The sequence below is a fragment of the Helicoverpa armigera genome, chromosome 5 (genome assembly GCF_030705265.1).
Source record: "Helicoverpa armigera isolate CAAS_96S chromosome 5, ASM3070526v1, whole genome shotgun sequence".
Classification (NCBI taxonomy): Eukaryota; Metazoa; Arthropoda; class Insecta; order Lepidoptera; family Noctuidae; genus Helicoverpa; species Helicoverpa armigera.
This window is the reverse complement of record NC_087124.1, coordinates 7,379,385-7,397,144: the sequence shown is the minus strand read 5'-3', so window position 1 is coordinate 7,397,144 and position 17,760 is coordinate 7,379,385. Positions and strand designations below refer to the sequence as shown.

Sequence of the window (17,760 nt, the reverse complement as noted above, 5' to 3'; positions counted from 1 at the left end):
GCTTACTGTAAAAAAAAACGCATTTTAAAACTTTTCTGAATTTATTAGGTACCTTTTGACAATATTGTAAATATGTAACTAATTACATTTAGAGATATAGAACAGATAACATAAAACTTAAAGTACCTACTTGTATAACAAGTAACGTATCATAAACATTTAGTTATCACTAATTGTTGCTTCAGCCAAAGGTTACAATCTATTTTTACAAAACTAAGGCTGTCACACAATACAAAGAAAACTATAACTTAGTTCTACTGAAAAATAAAAAATGAAAATTTAGTAAGGGTCTCCCCACATTTATCGCCGCGGAATGGGCTAACACCGGTCAAAAAAGCCCCATGTCTACGTAACAAGGAACAATGCTACTAATACCTACCATTCGCATCGGCTCGGCTCTAAAACGACGCCAACCGACGGCGAAAGTCGAGTAGATCTTCGATAATTGTGGGGACACCTTAAAACAGATTGCTCAGTCACAAACATGTAAAAAGTAGTTATGCAACAAGAAGTAGAATTTAAAACTACACAACAAGAGCAATGTCCGACATAACAGTTAAAATACTGTTCTTTTAGTACACCCCCATTTGAATTCTCACCAACTTAATCATCAAGAAAACTCAGCCCCAAGTTTGAATAATTTTGGCAACTGTAAAAAGACTTATTTACTTGCAGTTAGACTTGCTTCTGATAAACCGTAACAACCATCAACTAAGGATATGAAATTGCCTATCGTCACAAGTCGAGTAGATATATACAACTTATAATAACCAAGTTTCTTTTATCAATAAGGGTACCGACTAGCATTCGCTGTTTCATCATTTCGTCCCGAGATAACTGCTTACCCTAGCTGGATGGTGATAAAAAACTCATATGTTGTTCTGCCAGGTCTAAGCTATCTTCCTTCTTATTTTCAGCTCTCAACCATTCTTGAGTTATATGTAGCGTAACTAACACGACTTTCTTTTCTATAATCATAGATATCTTATTGTTTCTCCCAATTGCTTATCAAGATATTATGACACATTAAACTAAGACTACTACACTGGTTTATTTCTTAGAGACAATATGTATATGAAATAAAAAAAAAACATACATATTAAACTTAACCTATCTAAATAGGTATTATATATGGTATTCAACTTTAGACTGTTTACGAAAAGGACGAAGGCATCTGTTAAAATGTCTGTACTCTGCGCTCGTGCGATCACTTAGCAAGATTATATTTGTAGTTTCACTACCAACGAAGAACATCAATGGCCTCTCGACAAATGTTCTTGAGCTTGAGGAAGTGATAAAAAACAAAAACACTAAATAGAGTCCTACTCTCCGAATTTCACGCCAAAAGCTGTAATGATCACGTTTTTCCCTTTGGGTACGGAACTCTGAAAGGAGGTTTAGTCGTAAAATTGCTGGAAAAACCTTGCTCGCTTCGCTCTCGCCTTTTTGTCAATTTTGGCCTTTTTACCGAAGCCAAGGGCCCTTGGCTGAAATTGTTACATGCCTACTTGATCCGGCACTGATATTCCCCCAAATGATCCTCATAGACATTATAGCCTAGGCTTCACATCGATAGAACATGGAAACCACATGTCAAGAATAAGAGATATCTTTACAAAAACCAATAGGAAATGAACTAGGATCCATCCGTTGATAACAAGCCGGGTACCTACTCATAAACAATTCATTGCTTAAAATACGGGGCAACATAACACTATAAGACTCCGTCAGCAAAAGTAGAACAATGTGCGTGCAACGAACCCTAAATAATGGCTCCTGAAACGGAGGAGATCCACCAACACACTTGTTGCCAAGACATAGTGGGATATAAAAACCTACGCTGGAAGGTCAACCGAACCCTCTAGTGACTGAGCTTAGAGCTCGCAGTTATCAAAAGACTAAAAATAAGATGTCTTGGTGGCTCACAAAAACGTAGTACAGGCAAAGGACTTTCTACGCTTCTATTTTGCATAACCGCACCATGTTTAAATTTAAATAAAGTCTCGCATTTTCAACTGACTAGACCAGGAAACCTAACATTTATTGTATTTTAGGTTTTTTTAATACAAAAAAGAGCAATCATGCCAAAACAAATTAATTATTTGAATGAACCTTATGACACTTAATCGAATTGAGCAAACAAAAGAAATTGTAAGTATAATCGTACGTTTCTTTACCGAATTTCCTAGCATTTTGTAAAACTTTTTTGCTAACATCTCCACGATATATTTGAAGAAGCTCCCATTGCCAATTTGCGGATATATTATTTATATCCAGGCTATGCTGATTTCTGTCTTTAAACTTCAAACAAAAACTATTCTTAAGACATAAAAACGAGAGACAAAGCATAACCGGTTCTTCTTTTTTATGGTCTTGTTTAAATACAACTTTGAATTTGATAATACTAATAAATTCTTTGGGTAATAATTGACATGAATCCCATAAAATCAAACTGTGCATCTGCAACAAATCTTTGAAATATCTAAAAGGCGAGTCTGTTTTAGTGTTCGGTAAATCTGTGGAATCCAATATAACATAATCATCATTACTGTTTGATTGTGTAGAAGTAGGTATAACTTGATATAGAGATGGAGAGCCCGTATTATGAGCTGGCATTTCAACTATTGGTAAGGGTTGGCTGGTGACGTGCAGCGACGGTCCCATGTTCGGAACAAAAACATTTACAGAGTGGTTGTGCGGCCACACATTATCAATTTGACTTACCATCATGGTGCTTGTAACAGGCGGTGATTGCTCTTTCATGAGACAATTTAAAGTTCTTTCAGACATCAACTCAGAAGCTGGCTTCACTTTAATTCTTGGTGCGGGTGTATCTGTACTCTTTTGAAGGCCAGACTGTTCCTGGTCCTTATTAGGAACCACAGCTAAAGACGTCGTAGAAGTTATGATAGGCATACAATAATTATCAACATCATTACTAATAGACGATGAATGTGGTTTACTATTTGTTTTATTAGATCTGGATTCATTGCCAGGTCCTAATTTCTTAGGTAATTGTTTAGGATTAGCAACAGGGTTGGCATTCAAAAGTTTTTTCAAATCTGAACAACTTGCTTTGCTATCAATACTGTATAAAGCTGCTGGTATTGCATCCAATTTTGCTTGGATATCTTTATCTGGCAGATTCGTGTTGTGATTGGCAACCGCGCTAGCAGCTTCTTTTGATGTTGAAGTATCAATAACAGGATATTGATTAGTTTCCACAGTGGTTAAAGATTCATTGGGGTCATGAGCACTTTTTCTACTTGTTGGTACAGACATAGATTCACATGTTTCCGATATCTTAGTCCATCCAGCGTTCTCATCTTTGTTTTTCGGATCACGTAGTTTTGTCAATATGCGAATGTAATTTGTGTCTTTAGAGGATGATGACTGTGGTTTCGCTATCCATACAATTTCAAGGTTTTTGTGTTCCAAATACCTGAGGAGACCAGTACAATTGAAACCCTGTTTATTTATAATCTTTCTTCCAATACTTAACACTTTATGTTTGAGTTGAGATTCTGTATTTGTTTGAGTTTCATTTTTTTTGTTGTAGCTTCCATTCGTATGTAACATATCAACATTAGCCGTTTCGTTTTTCTTGTGATATGAATTAACACACATGGATATAATACCTTGTACAATTTTATAATCGCCTAATTTAGCTTCCATTGGTTGTTTAGAGTTTTTGCTGTTGTGTAAGTTGCTATCAGACTCATTATCAGATGAGTCGTCAATACTTATGCATTGATCATTGCATGATGGCCCTTCATTATCATTTGGAGTTGATGCTCGAGAATCATCTTCACAATCAGATAACACTCTGTTGCTGTTACTTTCTATAACAACAGTGTCAATGGAACTTCTAGATATAAAACGCCTTTTTCTGGATGCTGGATTTAATATAATTTCATCATCATCTGAAGATTCTTTACTCTCTACACTGTCTTTTATGATTGGTTCAGATTCATTACTGAAATTGTTAACATCTGGATCACCCTTTGAATAAATTACATAAGAGTATGGACTACCAGGTTCTATAATCCTGTTGCTGTTATAAACGACCATGTTAGCCAGCCCAGTTAAATTGAGTTGATTGTCAATTTTTTTCATTTTCACAGTACATTGTCTGTTGAAAATGTTTCTATACTTTTCCTTTAGAAGAGTATGACAACGCATGTGACTTGACATAGATTGGCTACTTGGCCAAGAAGTATTACATAACTTACACATTACCCACTTTTTGTAGTCCATCTTCCATGGCATTGGAATTTTAGTTTTATGTGGTAACACATGCTTCTTTTTCTTTGATTTTGTAGTATGGGATAATTTCTCAGATTCTTCATCACTAGATGAAGATATTGTTCTTTTCCTTTTTGGTTTTTTCTTTGTAGAATCATTGGCATGTCCAGGAGCTTGACTTGAACTGACAGTGTCTTGTTGGGGCTGAAGGCCAGTCGTGATTTCCTAAAAAAGAAAGAAAACATCCTTACTATAGTTAAATATAGAAGAGGTTATGAGTTTCTTACCTTATACTTTCGGAGACATAAGTGTATGAGTCGAGGGCCATAATGTTTAAGGATGTTTCAATAGCATTTTACGATACCGCATAAATAACTATCTAACAAGAAACAAATATTCTTGTAAATAAGTATTTTATTCTAGCTAAACATGATATAGGTATAATGAGAACTTACTTCCTTTTTCAACACCTTCTTTATCAAGTTTGCTTGCTTCTCACAAAACAAGTTTTTTATTGCATGGAAGTTTTTTAATATTTCCTTACATTTTATACATATTAGTTGTGGGAGTCCATCAAATGGCTCAACCTGAAATAATACAAAGTAATAAATAGTTATATACAATGTGTCCCGGGGATAAGTGACCGCCTGAAATTTTTTGAATATTTGTACAAAATTAAGGATCAATCAATCCTCCGAGCCTTTTCCCAATCATAAAATTAAGGATAATTTCTTTTATATTTTTGAAAAAAAATCATTAAAAAAAAATTATTGTCAGGCCTGTTAATTTGCTCTTTTTTTACCGAGTAGGAGTCAAATTTTAACTGACTGTATTTCTGCACTTGTTTGAAATAGCAGCAAACATTGTTCTGAGCTATTGTAGGAAATATCATGTAGTTTATTAATAAATTAAAATAAAGTGATTTTAAGGGGGCATTTATTGGACTTATTTTGAAAAAACTGAAAAAAAGGCGTTATTTTCTTTGAATTTTTATTTTCTTTTTTTTCTAATAAATGTTTTATTACATTTTTGTTATGTTTGATAATTTTAATTGATAAACTATGATGTCGGCTAGTCAATAAAGAAAAAGAATTTAAAAGATGTAAAACTTAGGAAATATCTTAAAAAAACTGCAGCACGTCACAGTATTTACTAAAAAAATTAAAAAAATCATTAAAAAAAAACCAAAGGCGGTAAGTCCCAAATATAAAGGAAATTATCCTTAATTTTGTACAAATATTCAAAAAATTTCGGTCGCTCGAAAGTTACTATGAGTCATAAGTTTGAAGTTGCAGTAGCCTAGTGCTCAAAGCCTCAGCCTCGTGAGTGTGTGGGTTTGTTTCCAGGACAGGCAAGAACCAATGTCCCCAATAAGACCCAGCAGGGCCCAGACCAATGCTGGTGATCATCCAGCTGTGAGGATTTAAAAAAAATAAAGCAAGAACCCATGTTACTTTTCAAGTTGTATGTACTTCCTAAGCATATCTTGGATTACTAAGGAGTAAGTAAAAGGTGGAAAACCATCTTGAGGAATATATGGACTGTAAAGTCTGAAATCAACAATCTGCCTTGGAACAAGCGTGGTACATTCATTCAGACCTGTGCCCTGCAGCGGGACCATAAAAAAGGCTGATGAAGAAGCTTACCTCTATGCCAAAGCAATACTTGATCTGCTGTTGCACACTGGGTACTATCTGGAATTGTCCTAGATCTTCAAGACATAGCCGACAAGTGACAAACAGCTTTGGATCAACTTCTATTGCATCCATCCCTAAAGTGTCCCTGGAAAATATTAAATAAATAAAAATACAGTAGAAAGTTCAGTCACATAATATCTCTAATCAAGACCTCTTTGGTAGAATCAACAGGTACAAACAAGCACATCATTCTATCTTTTAGGTACCTAAATCCAATCTAACCAAAAAAAAAACATGTTTGGGATATCTCTCTATTACTTCTTAGAACAATGAGTATGCAATAAGAAAGCATAAAAAATCAACGAAACAGTAAAAGCAAGGGTTGTATCTGAGAAAGTTGTTTAATACCAGAAAAAATCATATTAAATAAAATAACCGCCGAAATAATTTACACAGATTTTGTACAACATTTCAACCTATGTTTACTTACCCTTCTCTCAATTCTTGTACAATTGCAATTATTGAAAAATATTTAATTCATGCCGTTTTAGTAATGTTTCATTACACCTTTCTGCTGTGTAGGTACGTTTAAGCAACTAGGCTAGGCTGGCGGTCCATATAAATTCTACCATTCAAATATTATTATTAACACATGGTTTTAAAAGTTGCAAATACAAAACAAACAATCCACTGCTGTTACTTTAAAAACGGTCCATTTAAATAACCACACAAAACTGCACAGACCTCACTAAACAGTTTTACATGAACGAAAGCAAATGAAAGTCACGTCATGGGTACCATAGATAATACACTATATAGAGAATGGGTACCTTTACTCAACTAACTAGTTTTGTAGATAGAACACAGACAGGATGCAGCTAGGTTCTGAGCGGCATCTGTTGTGGAATAGCGACACTACCTCAAGATTCCTACTGCCATCTTGCGTAATATAGCAACACTAAAATGGTACGTATCGAATGAGGGTTTTCTCTCCTTTTCTGCCACCAGGTAGCGCCACGTATACGTCTGGTCCAGCTGTTAAATAGTATGGAACTAGCTTCCGCCCGCGGCTTCGTCCGCGTACAGTTCGGTTATATCGCGTTTCCAAGAGAATCCTTCAAAAGTCCGAGATAAAAACTATCCTATGATCTTTCTCAAGGTCAAATCTATCTCTGTACCAAATTTTACTAAAATCAGTTCAATGGTTTAGACGTGAAAGCGTAACAGACAGACAGACAGAGTTACTTTCGCATTTATAATATTAGTAGGGATTGTAGGTACTTGTATTGTAGGGCTTATTGTTTAATGAAATTCTGTTGTATTGGAAATGTTGTTGATTTTATGGACTACGGTCAGAAAAAGGGTTTCCGAACTAAAAATTGAGCTCAGAAAGGGTGCAAAAGTCACTGGTACTAAGGAAAAGCTCATTGAAAGGTAAGTAACGTAATGTACTAGATTTTTTTACACAGTATGACTTAGTTTTTATCTACTCAACCGCAGTTATTTGTGTTTTAGTGAGTTGTAGATGATTAATGTATTTATTCATAGTAGAGATCAGCACTTTGACATGTACCTGGACCTGACGCCTCGGTGCTGCCACCTCGTGGACGCCATTTTAGAAAACCCTCATTCACACGAATTGCGCTTTCATCTGTCATTTCAAGCAGTTTCATTTCCGGAAATGTAACTAGATGGAGCTGTTATAAATGTGGTAATCAGACTTCGTTGTACTGAACTACTTACTGTAACAACCCTATCATCCTCACTCGCCGATCGCGGCGCAACTCCAATGGTGGCGAAGGTGGCATCGCGGTCTGTGATGAGGCAGTGACCATAGAGCAGCATCTCAGCATCTCTATGCGCAACCGATCAAGTGCGGCATCGTCCAGTCTGCGATTACTCTTCTGGATAACCCGCACTCGATCCGAAAAACGTTAGGGCGAGACGTTGATGGCTGGTTCAAGAACCTGGAACAGAGACAGCATCCTATCACGGTACGCATAGAGGACATTCCGCCCTCCGCATATTACGGGTCTACCGTAATATGCGTGCATGACGATCTCGTTCATTTTTGAGTCCATTTCATGCGGTGTTTTTTGTTATTTTACTTAAACATAGTTTATGTAGAGAATAAAATGTATGTGTGAGTAAATGTGTAATCTAGATATACAATAAAGTTAGTGGTTTTTCTTTTCAACAATACTATCTAGGACGTAAAAGGGAATTTCAAGTTTATTGCCAACCGTGCCGTACCATAAAAGGGCGACGAACTACACACAACTACACGAGGAAACAAATTATGATCGTCTGATCACAATTTTTGGTGTGTCTGTTTCTCAAAACGGATGTAAGCAAGAGTGTCCCGTGCTACTAAGGAGCTGCTTCTCACTGATTTGTTCATAAGGCAACGGGTTCGAAGATCCCGAAAGAGTTTTTCGAGATGTTGGATAGACTATGATAAGGCCTTCGACTCGGTCCTCCATGCAGGGCTCAAGAGGTTACTGGAGTTATGAAAATAAATACAAATCTGCGTAGGACGGTCGGAATGGAGAACGGTTCTTCACCATTCAGAAAGTCGACAAATTGCAGGGACCGGAGATGCTATCAAGATCGAGCGGGGAATATTCCAGGGTGACAGATTGAGTCCACTTTGGTTTTGTTTACCTTTGAACCCTTTCAGCACAATGCTAGAGGGTTCGGGGCTGGGCTAACCTTTGCGGAACCTTTGCGATTCAGGTCATGTCGCATTTGGTTCTTTGCTTTTTACATGGACGGTTTAAAACTGTTTGCCACCACTGATGCTACTGCTATATCTGATAAAGCTACTGAAGGTCACTGAAACTTACAGTAGTTCTATCAGGATAGAATTTGGTGTAGACAAATGTGCAGTCACGCATGCAGAGTGAATTATGGAATCTGAGAGATTACAACTCTCAGATCCTGAGATCACTCTTTGCAAACGATACCTGCAATTATGGATTTCATGCCATCATCCGGAAGCGCATTGCCTCGATTTTTCGCAGGTTGCGTGACTGCTCCCACCGCATGCTGAGCACATTGTCCGGTAGGTGGAATTACCCATGGCTGCGGCACTGGATCGGGCAGCACACTTCTGTGGACATGTCTTACATACTCCGTGCATGCATAGTGTGATGCCCGATTTCAGTGTGGATTTAATTTAGTTTTATTTTATAGAATTATAGTTTACAATATTAAGATATTATGGATCCAAGGTCTGATATAAATAAGGATAATAATTACCTGGGTATGGCATAAGGGTTAGGCATAAAACACGAAACAATCATTATTAGGTCATTTCTTTGGCCTCCTAAACGAAGTCCTAAAAAGTTTTTTTATCGGGTGGCATCTTTAATATTTGGTGGGATTATGCCAGTTCCTCTGTACACCTTCGGCCTACTCAAATGGACTCAAATCGAATCGGACCCCCTTAAAAGGAGAACCGCAGAACGAGTGCATCGCCCACGATCGTCGGTGATGAGATTGACATCCTACAGAAATATAGAGGTCGAGCCTGTAAAGCGCTCCGCAAGCTTCAGGTGTACAATCTCGAAGAGTATTTTTTCAAATTATCTGTGGTGGCAGTGGACTAAGGACTCACCCCGTTGTCGTTGGCGAATGAAAACTGGCGCTTACCTGTGACCAATGAATGCTAGGAGGTATGGCTGAGCAAATGAGCAGCTACATGGACGCTTTTTCGGGGCTAGACTAGCTTGGAGTCTAACGACTTCAATCAATCGTCCGAATATTGGCTGCGCTTCGGTGACCTATTTGGGGACGGGACACCGAAGGGTTTGTGAGGAGGTTTCTGACTCTGGGGCCAACGATACCTTGGACCCTGTCTGTACCCGATATTTTTGGGCAATATTATTGAATTGGCCGGCGCTGATGCTGCAATTACCATAATATTTTTTTATTTATTTATAGGCATATGATATACATTTCTAAATATTAAATATAAAAAAACATTTAAAAATATAAAAAATAGGTGGTCACGGAAATCGGGCACAGGGTCCAAGGTACCGATGGTTAGGGTCCCAAAGACAGAAACCTCCTCACAATAAGAATTAGTCCCTTGATCCAGCCGCCTAACGAGTCCCTCATGAGGTGTTCGTCGAGGCTCTTGGCTTACTCAGGTATTGTAAGGTATTGTTAGACCATTGGCCGTAACGACACCCTGACTACCCGGCCAATAGCCAAAGAGAAGATGTATGACTCCCTAGATAGCCCAGCCGGTCAAAATGACCTCTACCGATTGGTTATATCTAGGGAGGAAATGGAAAGAGATGTATACCAGATAAAGTGTGTAAAGAATGGAGAAGGAGCGGTCCTCTCGAATGATGCGGAGATTAAAGGTAGGTGGAAGGAATATTTTGAAAGACTGATGAATGAAGAAAATGAGTGGACTGGTATGTTCTATCATAAAGTGGTGAACGAGGGCCTGGTAAGATATGTATGTGAGGATGAGGTCAGAATAGCATTAAATGGAATGAAGAATGGAAAAGCGATAGGGCCAGATTACTCCATATCACTATAATACCAGTGGACGTGTGGAAACTATTAAAGATGGATGGATGGAAATGGCTGGCTTTATTCTTCAATAAGTTGTTGCAAGAGGAAACAATACCAGACGAGTGGTGCAATAGTTTCCTGGTGCCCATTTTTAAGAACAAGGGTGATGTTCTGGATTGCAACAACTATAGAGGGATAAAGATTGTGTCACATAGTATGAAAGTGTGGAAGAAAGTTATAGAAAGGAGGCTGAGAGAAGAGAGTGATATCTCACAAAATCAATTCGGTTTTATTCCGGGTCGGGGAACAACGTCGGGCCATTTTTTGAATTCGCCAGCTGTGCAAAAAGTTCAGAATTGCACACATAAACTTGCATATGGTGTTTGTTGACCTCGAGAAGGCATATGACCAGGGGCCCGATTCTCCTAATTTTACTTAAGCGACATACGATTCACGTTCGAATCGATTCGACTGAGATCCAATCCCGAATCAATTACGATTGAAGCGTATGTGGCATTCCGCTATTTTTTCTTTGAAATAAACGTTTTTATTCTTTTCTGTCATTCAATAATGAATCATTTTGTCTACAAATGATTTACGATTGCAAAATGATTGTACAGCAAACTACCGTATAGACCAAAATCACCAAAATAGCAGACCAATCGCACACCAATCAAATGTCAATCGAATACGATTGGTCTTTTATTAGTAGCAGAATGCCCGATATGGTTAAAACTGCTATTGCAACCATATTGCGATTCGATTTCTATTAGATTTTGACATTATTAACTTAGGAGAATCGGGCCTCAGGTGCCTCGTGAGGTTTTGTGGTGGGCCCTTGAGGAGAAAAGTATACCAGGGAAGTATGTGCAGTTGATTCGAGCGATGTACGGCAGATGCAGTACACAAGTCCGGTCCGCAGCGGGCACTACCGCCAGTTTCAGTGTAGGTGGTGTATGACCATAACATTAGCCGGCATGCCCCTATCAGTCTGCTGCGACTTCCGGTACCTTGGTTCACTCGTCCAAAGTGACGATGAGGTGAACAGGGACGTTAAGCATTTGATCAATTCTGGATGGATGAAGTGGCGATAGGTAACTAGCACTATCTGTGACCCGCGGATGCCCCTCAAACTGAAGGGCAAAGTCTACAAATCCGTCATAAGACCTGTCGTCCTGTATGGATCGGAGTGTTGGGCATTGAAAAAGAGGGATGAGAAGAGAGTGCATGTCGCAGAAATGAGAGTGCTGAGAAGAATGGTGTTACAAGAATGGATAAAGTGAGGAATTATTACATTAGAGGAAGTCTGAAATAGTAATAGGAAGTCTGCGCCAGTTACGGAAAAGATGAAAAGTAGAAGATTGTCATGATATGGGCATGTAATGAGGAGGAACGATACGCATGCAACAAAGTGTGTGCTAAGTATGAATGTAGATGGATGGAGAGGAAGACGAAGACCTAAGAAAAGATAGTTGGATTGCCTGAAAGATGACATGAATAGGAAGGGAGAGAGTGTCAGTATGACGAGTGACAGGGGAAAATGAAATTGGGATCAGGGCAGGAGGAAGAAGTTCCGAGATATTTTGAAAACAATTTGTCCAGAAATCTGTCTTTCTTAAACCAAGACACATACAGGGCTCGGCGCAATGTTTTATTCTTTACCTGGGCATCTTAGCAAAAGCCCAGTGACGTAGTTGGTACAACGCCATCTATAATTTTCTTGGGAACTATTTTTTTTAATATGCAAAAAGAAAGCCTCCCATATCAAAAAAAAACATAAAAGAAGCTAGTTCTTTATTAGAATGTCCCGAGATAATTTGAAAAAGAAGGGGAGTCTTTGCATAGTCTTTGGCGTTTTACGAGCGTTGACTATAACATCGTCTCGTCACGTGATAACAACGCGACATTAACGTTGTGCAAACGCGACGTTGACGTCTCGTTTAGCAGACGTTAAACGTAGGCCTGAAAAGCAAGCACAAATCCACGGCGCAATCGTGGTTTTGTGCTTGTTTTTTTATAGATAGCTTGGCGTAATGTGTTTTATCCTAGACTTAGCATTTTGGCAAAGCCCCAGTAATGCAGTTCATATCACGCCATCTACCGAATTCTTGGAAACAATTTTTTTATCATCATAAATAAAACTTACCTTTGAGCTTGCGGTTTTGTAAACAACGCCATCTCTTTTCACATAAAGGTATATTTTACTCGACAAAAGAGGGCAATCTTTTAAAAATAGGTATGTTTGCAGTAAAATAGCATGAAATTCACCAATTCTCCAACTAATTCGATTTTCTAATTAAGTTGTAGTGTACAGCATCTTAATAAACTTATTAGGTATATGCTTTAATAGGATTCGATTGTTTTGATGTCATTTAATGTAACAGCTATAGGTATGTGTGTCTGCATATTCATATTTATATCACGTACAATACCCCAGTTTTAATCTAACTTATTAGGTACCTATATAATAGATACCTAGTGTCCCGGAAACTACTAGCGCTACGACAATGTAACGATAGGTAAAGTACCTAATGAGTGGAAGATTCTAGAACGTGTCATAAAATAACGCCATCTTACGGGCAATAGCATAACCTCACAAGTAACAATGAATGCTAATAGATGCCGCTACCAATAGGGATTTGAGCTGAATAAGACCTACCACCCACTATAATTTTCAATAAATTGGGCGATAACTTTTTCGTAAATACGAAGTATACTATGACTTTATTATTATACGCCACTGTAATCATAATTTGGATAGGCCTAAGGGGCAGCCCGGACGATCAATAAAATTGTATTGTGGTGGGATTGGCAATTTCATCACTCCATTAACCTCTTGAATGCCGCTAATTAGAGAACAATAGAAAATTAATTGTCTCGCGTGGATCCACGTCTAAAACACACGATAGGTTTGTACCAATGTTTTCAATTCGGTTGGCTTTTCTATTGGTAAGTTATGAAGGGTAGGTCAAAAATAAAAATGGCAGGTGAATGTTTTTAATTACATCTATTTTCTGTCTAGATGATTATAATTAATGTAATTAATAAAATAGTAACGATAGTCCTACAACAAATTCATGATTACATATAGGATTAAAACAAGCACATTCGTCAATTATTATTTAAACACTATTCAAATCGATATTCTTGAAATATCATAGTCAAAATTATTTCACAAAATGCATTTCATTAACTGAAATTAACTTACAACAATTTATCCTAATGGGTATCTGTTTAAATCACAAAATACTCTGGGGATACTTCAATTAATGAAAATATTAAGTATTTAACCATTTATATTGCATGAACTTGCAACATGTTATCACAGCACTCGCAAAAATTGCAGTTGTCAAAAGACGAAATATTTACAACATGGAGTCATTTACAATACGATAGCCCCAGAGGAAAACTTATGAGACTCAAAGAGCAGTCAATTGATAACATACACCATTAATAATAATAGTAAACTTATTACTTTGTTTACGAATTCGTTAATAATAGAAACCTAACTAAAACAAACGCTACAGTAATTTATCTGCGTTGACGTCGCTTCTTCTTATTCTGACGGCCGTTACCGTTTTCATTAGACACCCCGCTAGACGTCTGTGGAGCGACGGGCGGCGGTACGGGGGGCGGCGGTACGGGGCGTGGAGCCACCGGCAGTGAGACAGGCAGATGCTGCATCGGCGGTACGGGGCGCGGAGCCACCGGCAGTGAGACAGGCAGATGCTGCATCGGCGGTACGGGACGCGGAGCCACCGGCGGCAGTGAGACAGGCAGATGCTGCACCAGGGCGAGCCCAGTCATAACATGGTGTGGCATGTTATTATTGTGCATTAAGGGACCATTCGGTCTTGGCGGGCCATTCGATCTTGGCGGGCCATTCGGTCTTGGCGGGCCATTCGGTCTTGGTGGACCATTCATGATCCGAGGTGCTGGCACAGGTGGCGGCGTAGCGTTGAGTGCAGCCCTCAGACGCTGTCGCATGCGTCTGCGGGCACTACGCGAAGGTTGCATACGTTCGGCATTGTCTAGGAGATTTTCTATCATCTGTGGGGATTCCCCATCAGAGGAGTTGCTCGTGCGTTCGTTATTGTGCCTGATTCCGATTCTAGCTCGCATTTCTGCTTCGGAACGTACTAATGCGTTAGCTTCACGTCCGAGCGTAGCAAATGCTCGTGAAAGCCTAGCTACGTCGTTTTGTAAATCTTGCAGGAATGGCTCCAAGTCATGAGCATGGGTGTGAGAGTTGTCAAGATTGTTGACACGGTTGGCAACTCGTAGGACGGCTCGTGGTTGAGTCTGAGCTGTTAGTTGGTCAGCGGGTGTACGACGGACAGACAGCTTGCCGCTGATTGATGCAGGTGCAATCAATGCTCTTGCATCTTGTCCATTCACCACGAGGCAATGCCCACGTTTCTTAAGAGATCCTTCACAAGATCTTACAGACCACACCTGAAAATAGAATGTTTTTGTCATAAACCATAGGAAACATATAATTAGGTTTAACTGTTTCTATGATCTTTAACCGTATATATTATACTTACACAATCAGAGAAAATTGCTTCACGATCATTTCCAGAAATAGTAACTGTGTAGGAAAATTCATGCGCTACCCAAGGAGATGCAGCCATGGACAACCATGCACACACCTGATCATCTGAAATGAAATTGAGTTTTTGTTGGTCATGGTTGTACATCTATACATACTGCTATTACAGAAAAGAAACGTTTTTTTTTGGTTGTTTGTACCCACCCTAAAGACAAACCTAACTACTAAATAGATTTAAAAAATCTTTCACTTTTGGAAAACTACACTTTTCCTGAGTAACATACAACATCTTGGTATGGGCAGTAGTTCCCAGGGGACATGGGTGAAACTGTGGGGAATCAGCTAGTTATTAATAAAATAATGTAAATGTTTACTTACTGCTAATTTCAATTATCAGAAAGAATATTCCCATGTCTGCTACTCGTACTGCAGTAACAATTCTTCCAGGTGCAGTAGAAAATTGCCAAGCTTGAATATATTCGCCATTGTCAGATTTGCCCTAAAATATTTTTTCAATTTATTTAAAATTGATGGTAAGTCTTAGAATGAACTAATACTAAAAATATAAATTCAAAGGCAGAGGATGAAATATTTGGATCTAGCTGAGCCTATGTTATGAGCACATCAATTGTCCGATGGTACTTTTCACAGTATATAAGCATTTATTGGATTATACCTGGAATAAAATTTCTTACCTCAATAAGTTCTGGGGAGTGGAAATAGCGTAGGTGATTGAGCAAGCGAGCTGCGGGGAGCCTAACTCCATTTCCATTCTTACAAGAGAGACAACGAAAGAGACCCTTGCAAGCTGGTGGAGGTCTCAGTGCAGATTGCTGAAAAGATTCAATATAATAAGTGTAACAAAAAAGCAAAAGAAATCTTTTACATTCTCCACATAATGGGCTAATATATAATATTTATGGTTATTTATAGGGCAAATCGGTAGTGCCATGATATTATTTTTTTGGTAAATGATGGTTTATTAAAGCATATATACTTACACTTGACTGCTCGCTAACATCATCACCTACACTTTCATTTTCAGGTACTTCAGTGGTATCCTCTTTGGGTGGTGTATTATTTTCAGAGCAAGTATCTGTAGTGACTTTTCCACCAAGCTTCTGAAATATAAATAAAAAAAGATTTAAGCATGATTATACTTAACAAAAGGTAAACAATAGGTATACTCAGTTACCCTTTTGGGAAACTAAAGAGAGGAATACTTACAAAAGCTCGTAGTTTTTTAACATTAGCAATGAGTTCTTCCATTGCATAATTTCGAGTACCAAAAAATAATGCTCTGCAAACAGGACACACATCAAGACGCATTTTGCATCGTCCACATACATGGTGCCCCTCGTTACATTGAAATATCTGTCCTGAAGGGATCTCATAGCAAACAGGACATTGAAGCAGATCATCTAAGTCCGGCAATGCATCCGGCTGCAAAAAAAAACATAAGTTTAGTTTGTTAAAATAAGAGAAGTAGAATATAACAAAGCTGTGTCTTGTAAAATAAATGTTGAAAAGCATGCACATTGTATGTTTACAAATGTACCTTAATATTGCAACAGAAAACTGATAAAATTATTAGAATAATTTATATTTCATAATATTGAACATTGTTTATTTATGTACAGTATAGTATACATTGACAAAATCAACCATACTATTAACAAAATTCAATTTTATAGAGAGGAAGTGGGTCAATGCTGTCTAACATAACACATACTAAAATATTTAGGTTCTAGAATACATGTATTTTTACACATGGAAAGGTATTTCGATTACCTAGAAAAACAAATAAGCAAATAGTAAACTAGTACCCTTTAAACCGACAACCTTCAATTAAGACAACACTGATGCAGGTAGGTAGGTATTTCAAGAACAAATTGAGAAGGTTGAATTAAGAAATTTAAAAATATATATTTTTTCTACGCAACCGTTCTGTAAAATTACGTTACTAATAAAAATTGCTTTTAAATGTTGTAATATATTGTTAAGTAAAATGAATACAGTGAAGAAAAGTAATGTAGACAATCCAAAAAATCACACGTGTAAAAAATGATGACGTTTTTTTCAAATGTAACGAGCCGTAGTTCTCGCAACTAAAATATATTAAATAAGATTATAGAAGTCACAGTTCTTCCGATGTTTACTTCCCTTTACAACAAAATAATAAAATGAATTGCGAAACATAAAATGGTGGAGCAATAATTTAATGTGAACATCGTATACAACGTTGTTGAGCTTGAAATTAATTAATTAAAATATGAAGTTAAATTGTAATAAGTAATATTAAATTGCAGTTCAATCGAGTAAAGTAATGCAGGTTTAAAATGAAAATCGGTTTAAATATAAAAATATCGACCAACGGACAAGGTTGAACAATGGAAGCTTTTATTGTTCGTTATAGACTGGTAATTTATTTTATACATACCTTAACTTCCACCTGCTCGGACATAGCGAATATATTTTCTTCTGCAAGAAGAAAATAAAACTTATGTTAGCTTGCGATCGTCGTGAGCAGCGAAATCTTGAATAGTTTTATATGCTTTTAGACCCAGCTGTCGTTTCACAAATGGCGTCCATTCGTACAATATAAACCAAAGACAATTTGTTAAAGTTTTGGTATGGTAAGTGTTGTCATAACTTTATTTATTTAATCGATTGCAATGTTTACGCACAATGCTCAAGATAGAAATTGACAAATTGTGGTAAGAAAGGCTAGGAATATCTGAAAACATTTGTGGACTCATTCCAGAAGGTAATAATAAGGATGACGACTTTACAAGA

The 17,760-nt window shown here is 37.6% G+C and overlaps 2 protein-coding genes across 2 annotated transcripts; both read right to left on the bottom strand.

Moving 5' to 3' along the window:
* Positions 1-21: 21 nt before the first annotated feature.
* LOC110371346 (uncharacterized) lies at positions 22-6,675 on the bottom strand. Its single transcript, XM_021327576.3, has 4 exons — positions 6,373-6,675; positions 5,892-6,027; positions 4,701-4,832; positions 22-4,470 (listed from the first exon to the last, which is right to left on the bottom strand). The coding sequence occupies exons 2-4, from the start codon at positions 6,012-6,014 to the stop codon at positions 2,095-2,097; spliced, it is 2,631 nt and encodes an 876-aa protein (XP_021183251.3). The 5' UTR covers positions 6,015-6,027; positions 6,373-6,675; the 3' UTR covers positions 22-2,094.
* A 6,727-nt stretch (positions 6,676-13,402) lies between these two features.
* LOC110383753 (uncharacterized) lies at positions 13,403-17,584 on the bottom strand. The gene is made up of 7 exons (XM_021344624.3): positions 17,405-17,584; positions 16,192-16,407; positions 15,966-16,085; positions 15,660-15,797; positions 15,343-15,463; positions 14,960-15,072; positions 13,403-14,867 (listed from the first exon to the last, which is right to left on the bottom strand). The coding sequence occupies exons 1-7, from the start codon at positions 17,426-17,428 to the stop codon at positions 13,944-13,946; spliced, it is 1,656 nt and encodes a 551-aa protein (XP_021200299.3). The 5' UTR covers positions 17,429-17,584; the 3' UTR covers positions 13,403-13,943.
* Positions 17,585-17,760: the final 176 nt, after the last annotated feature.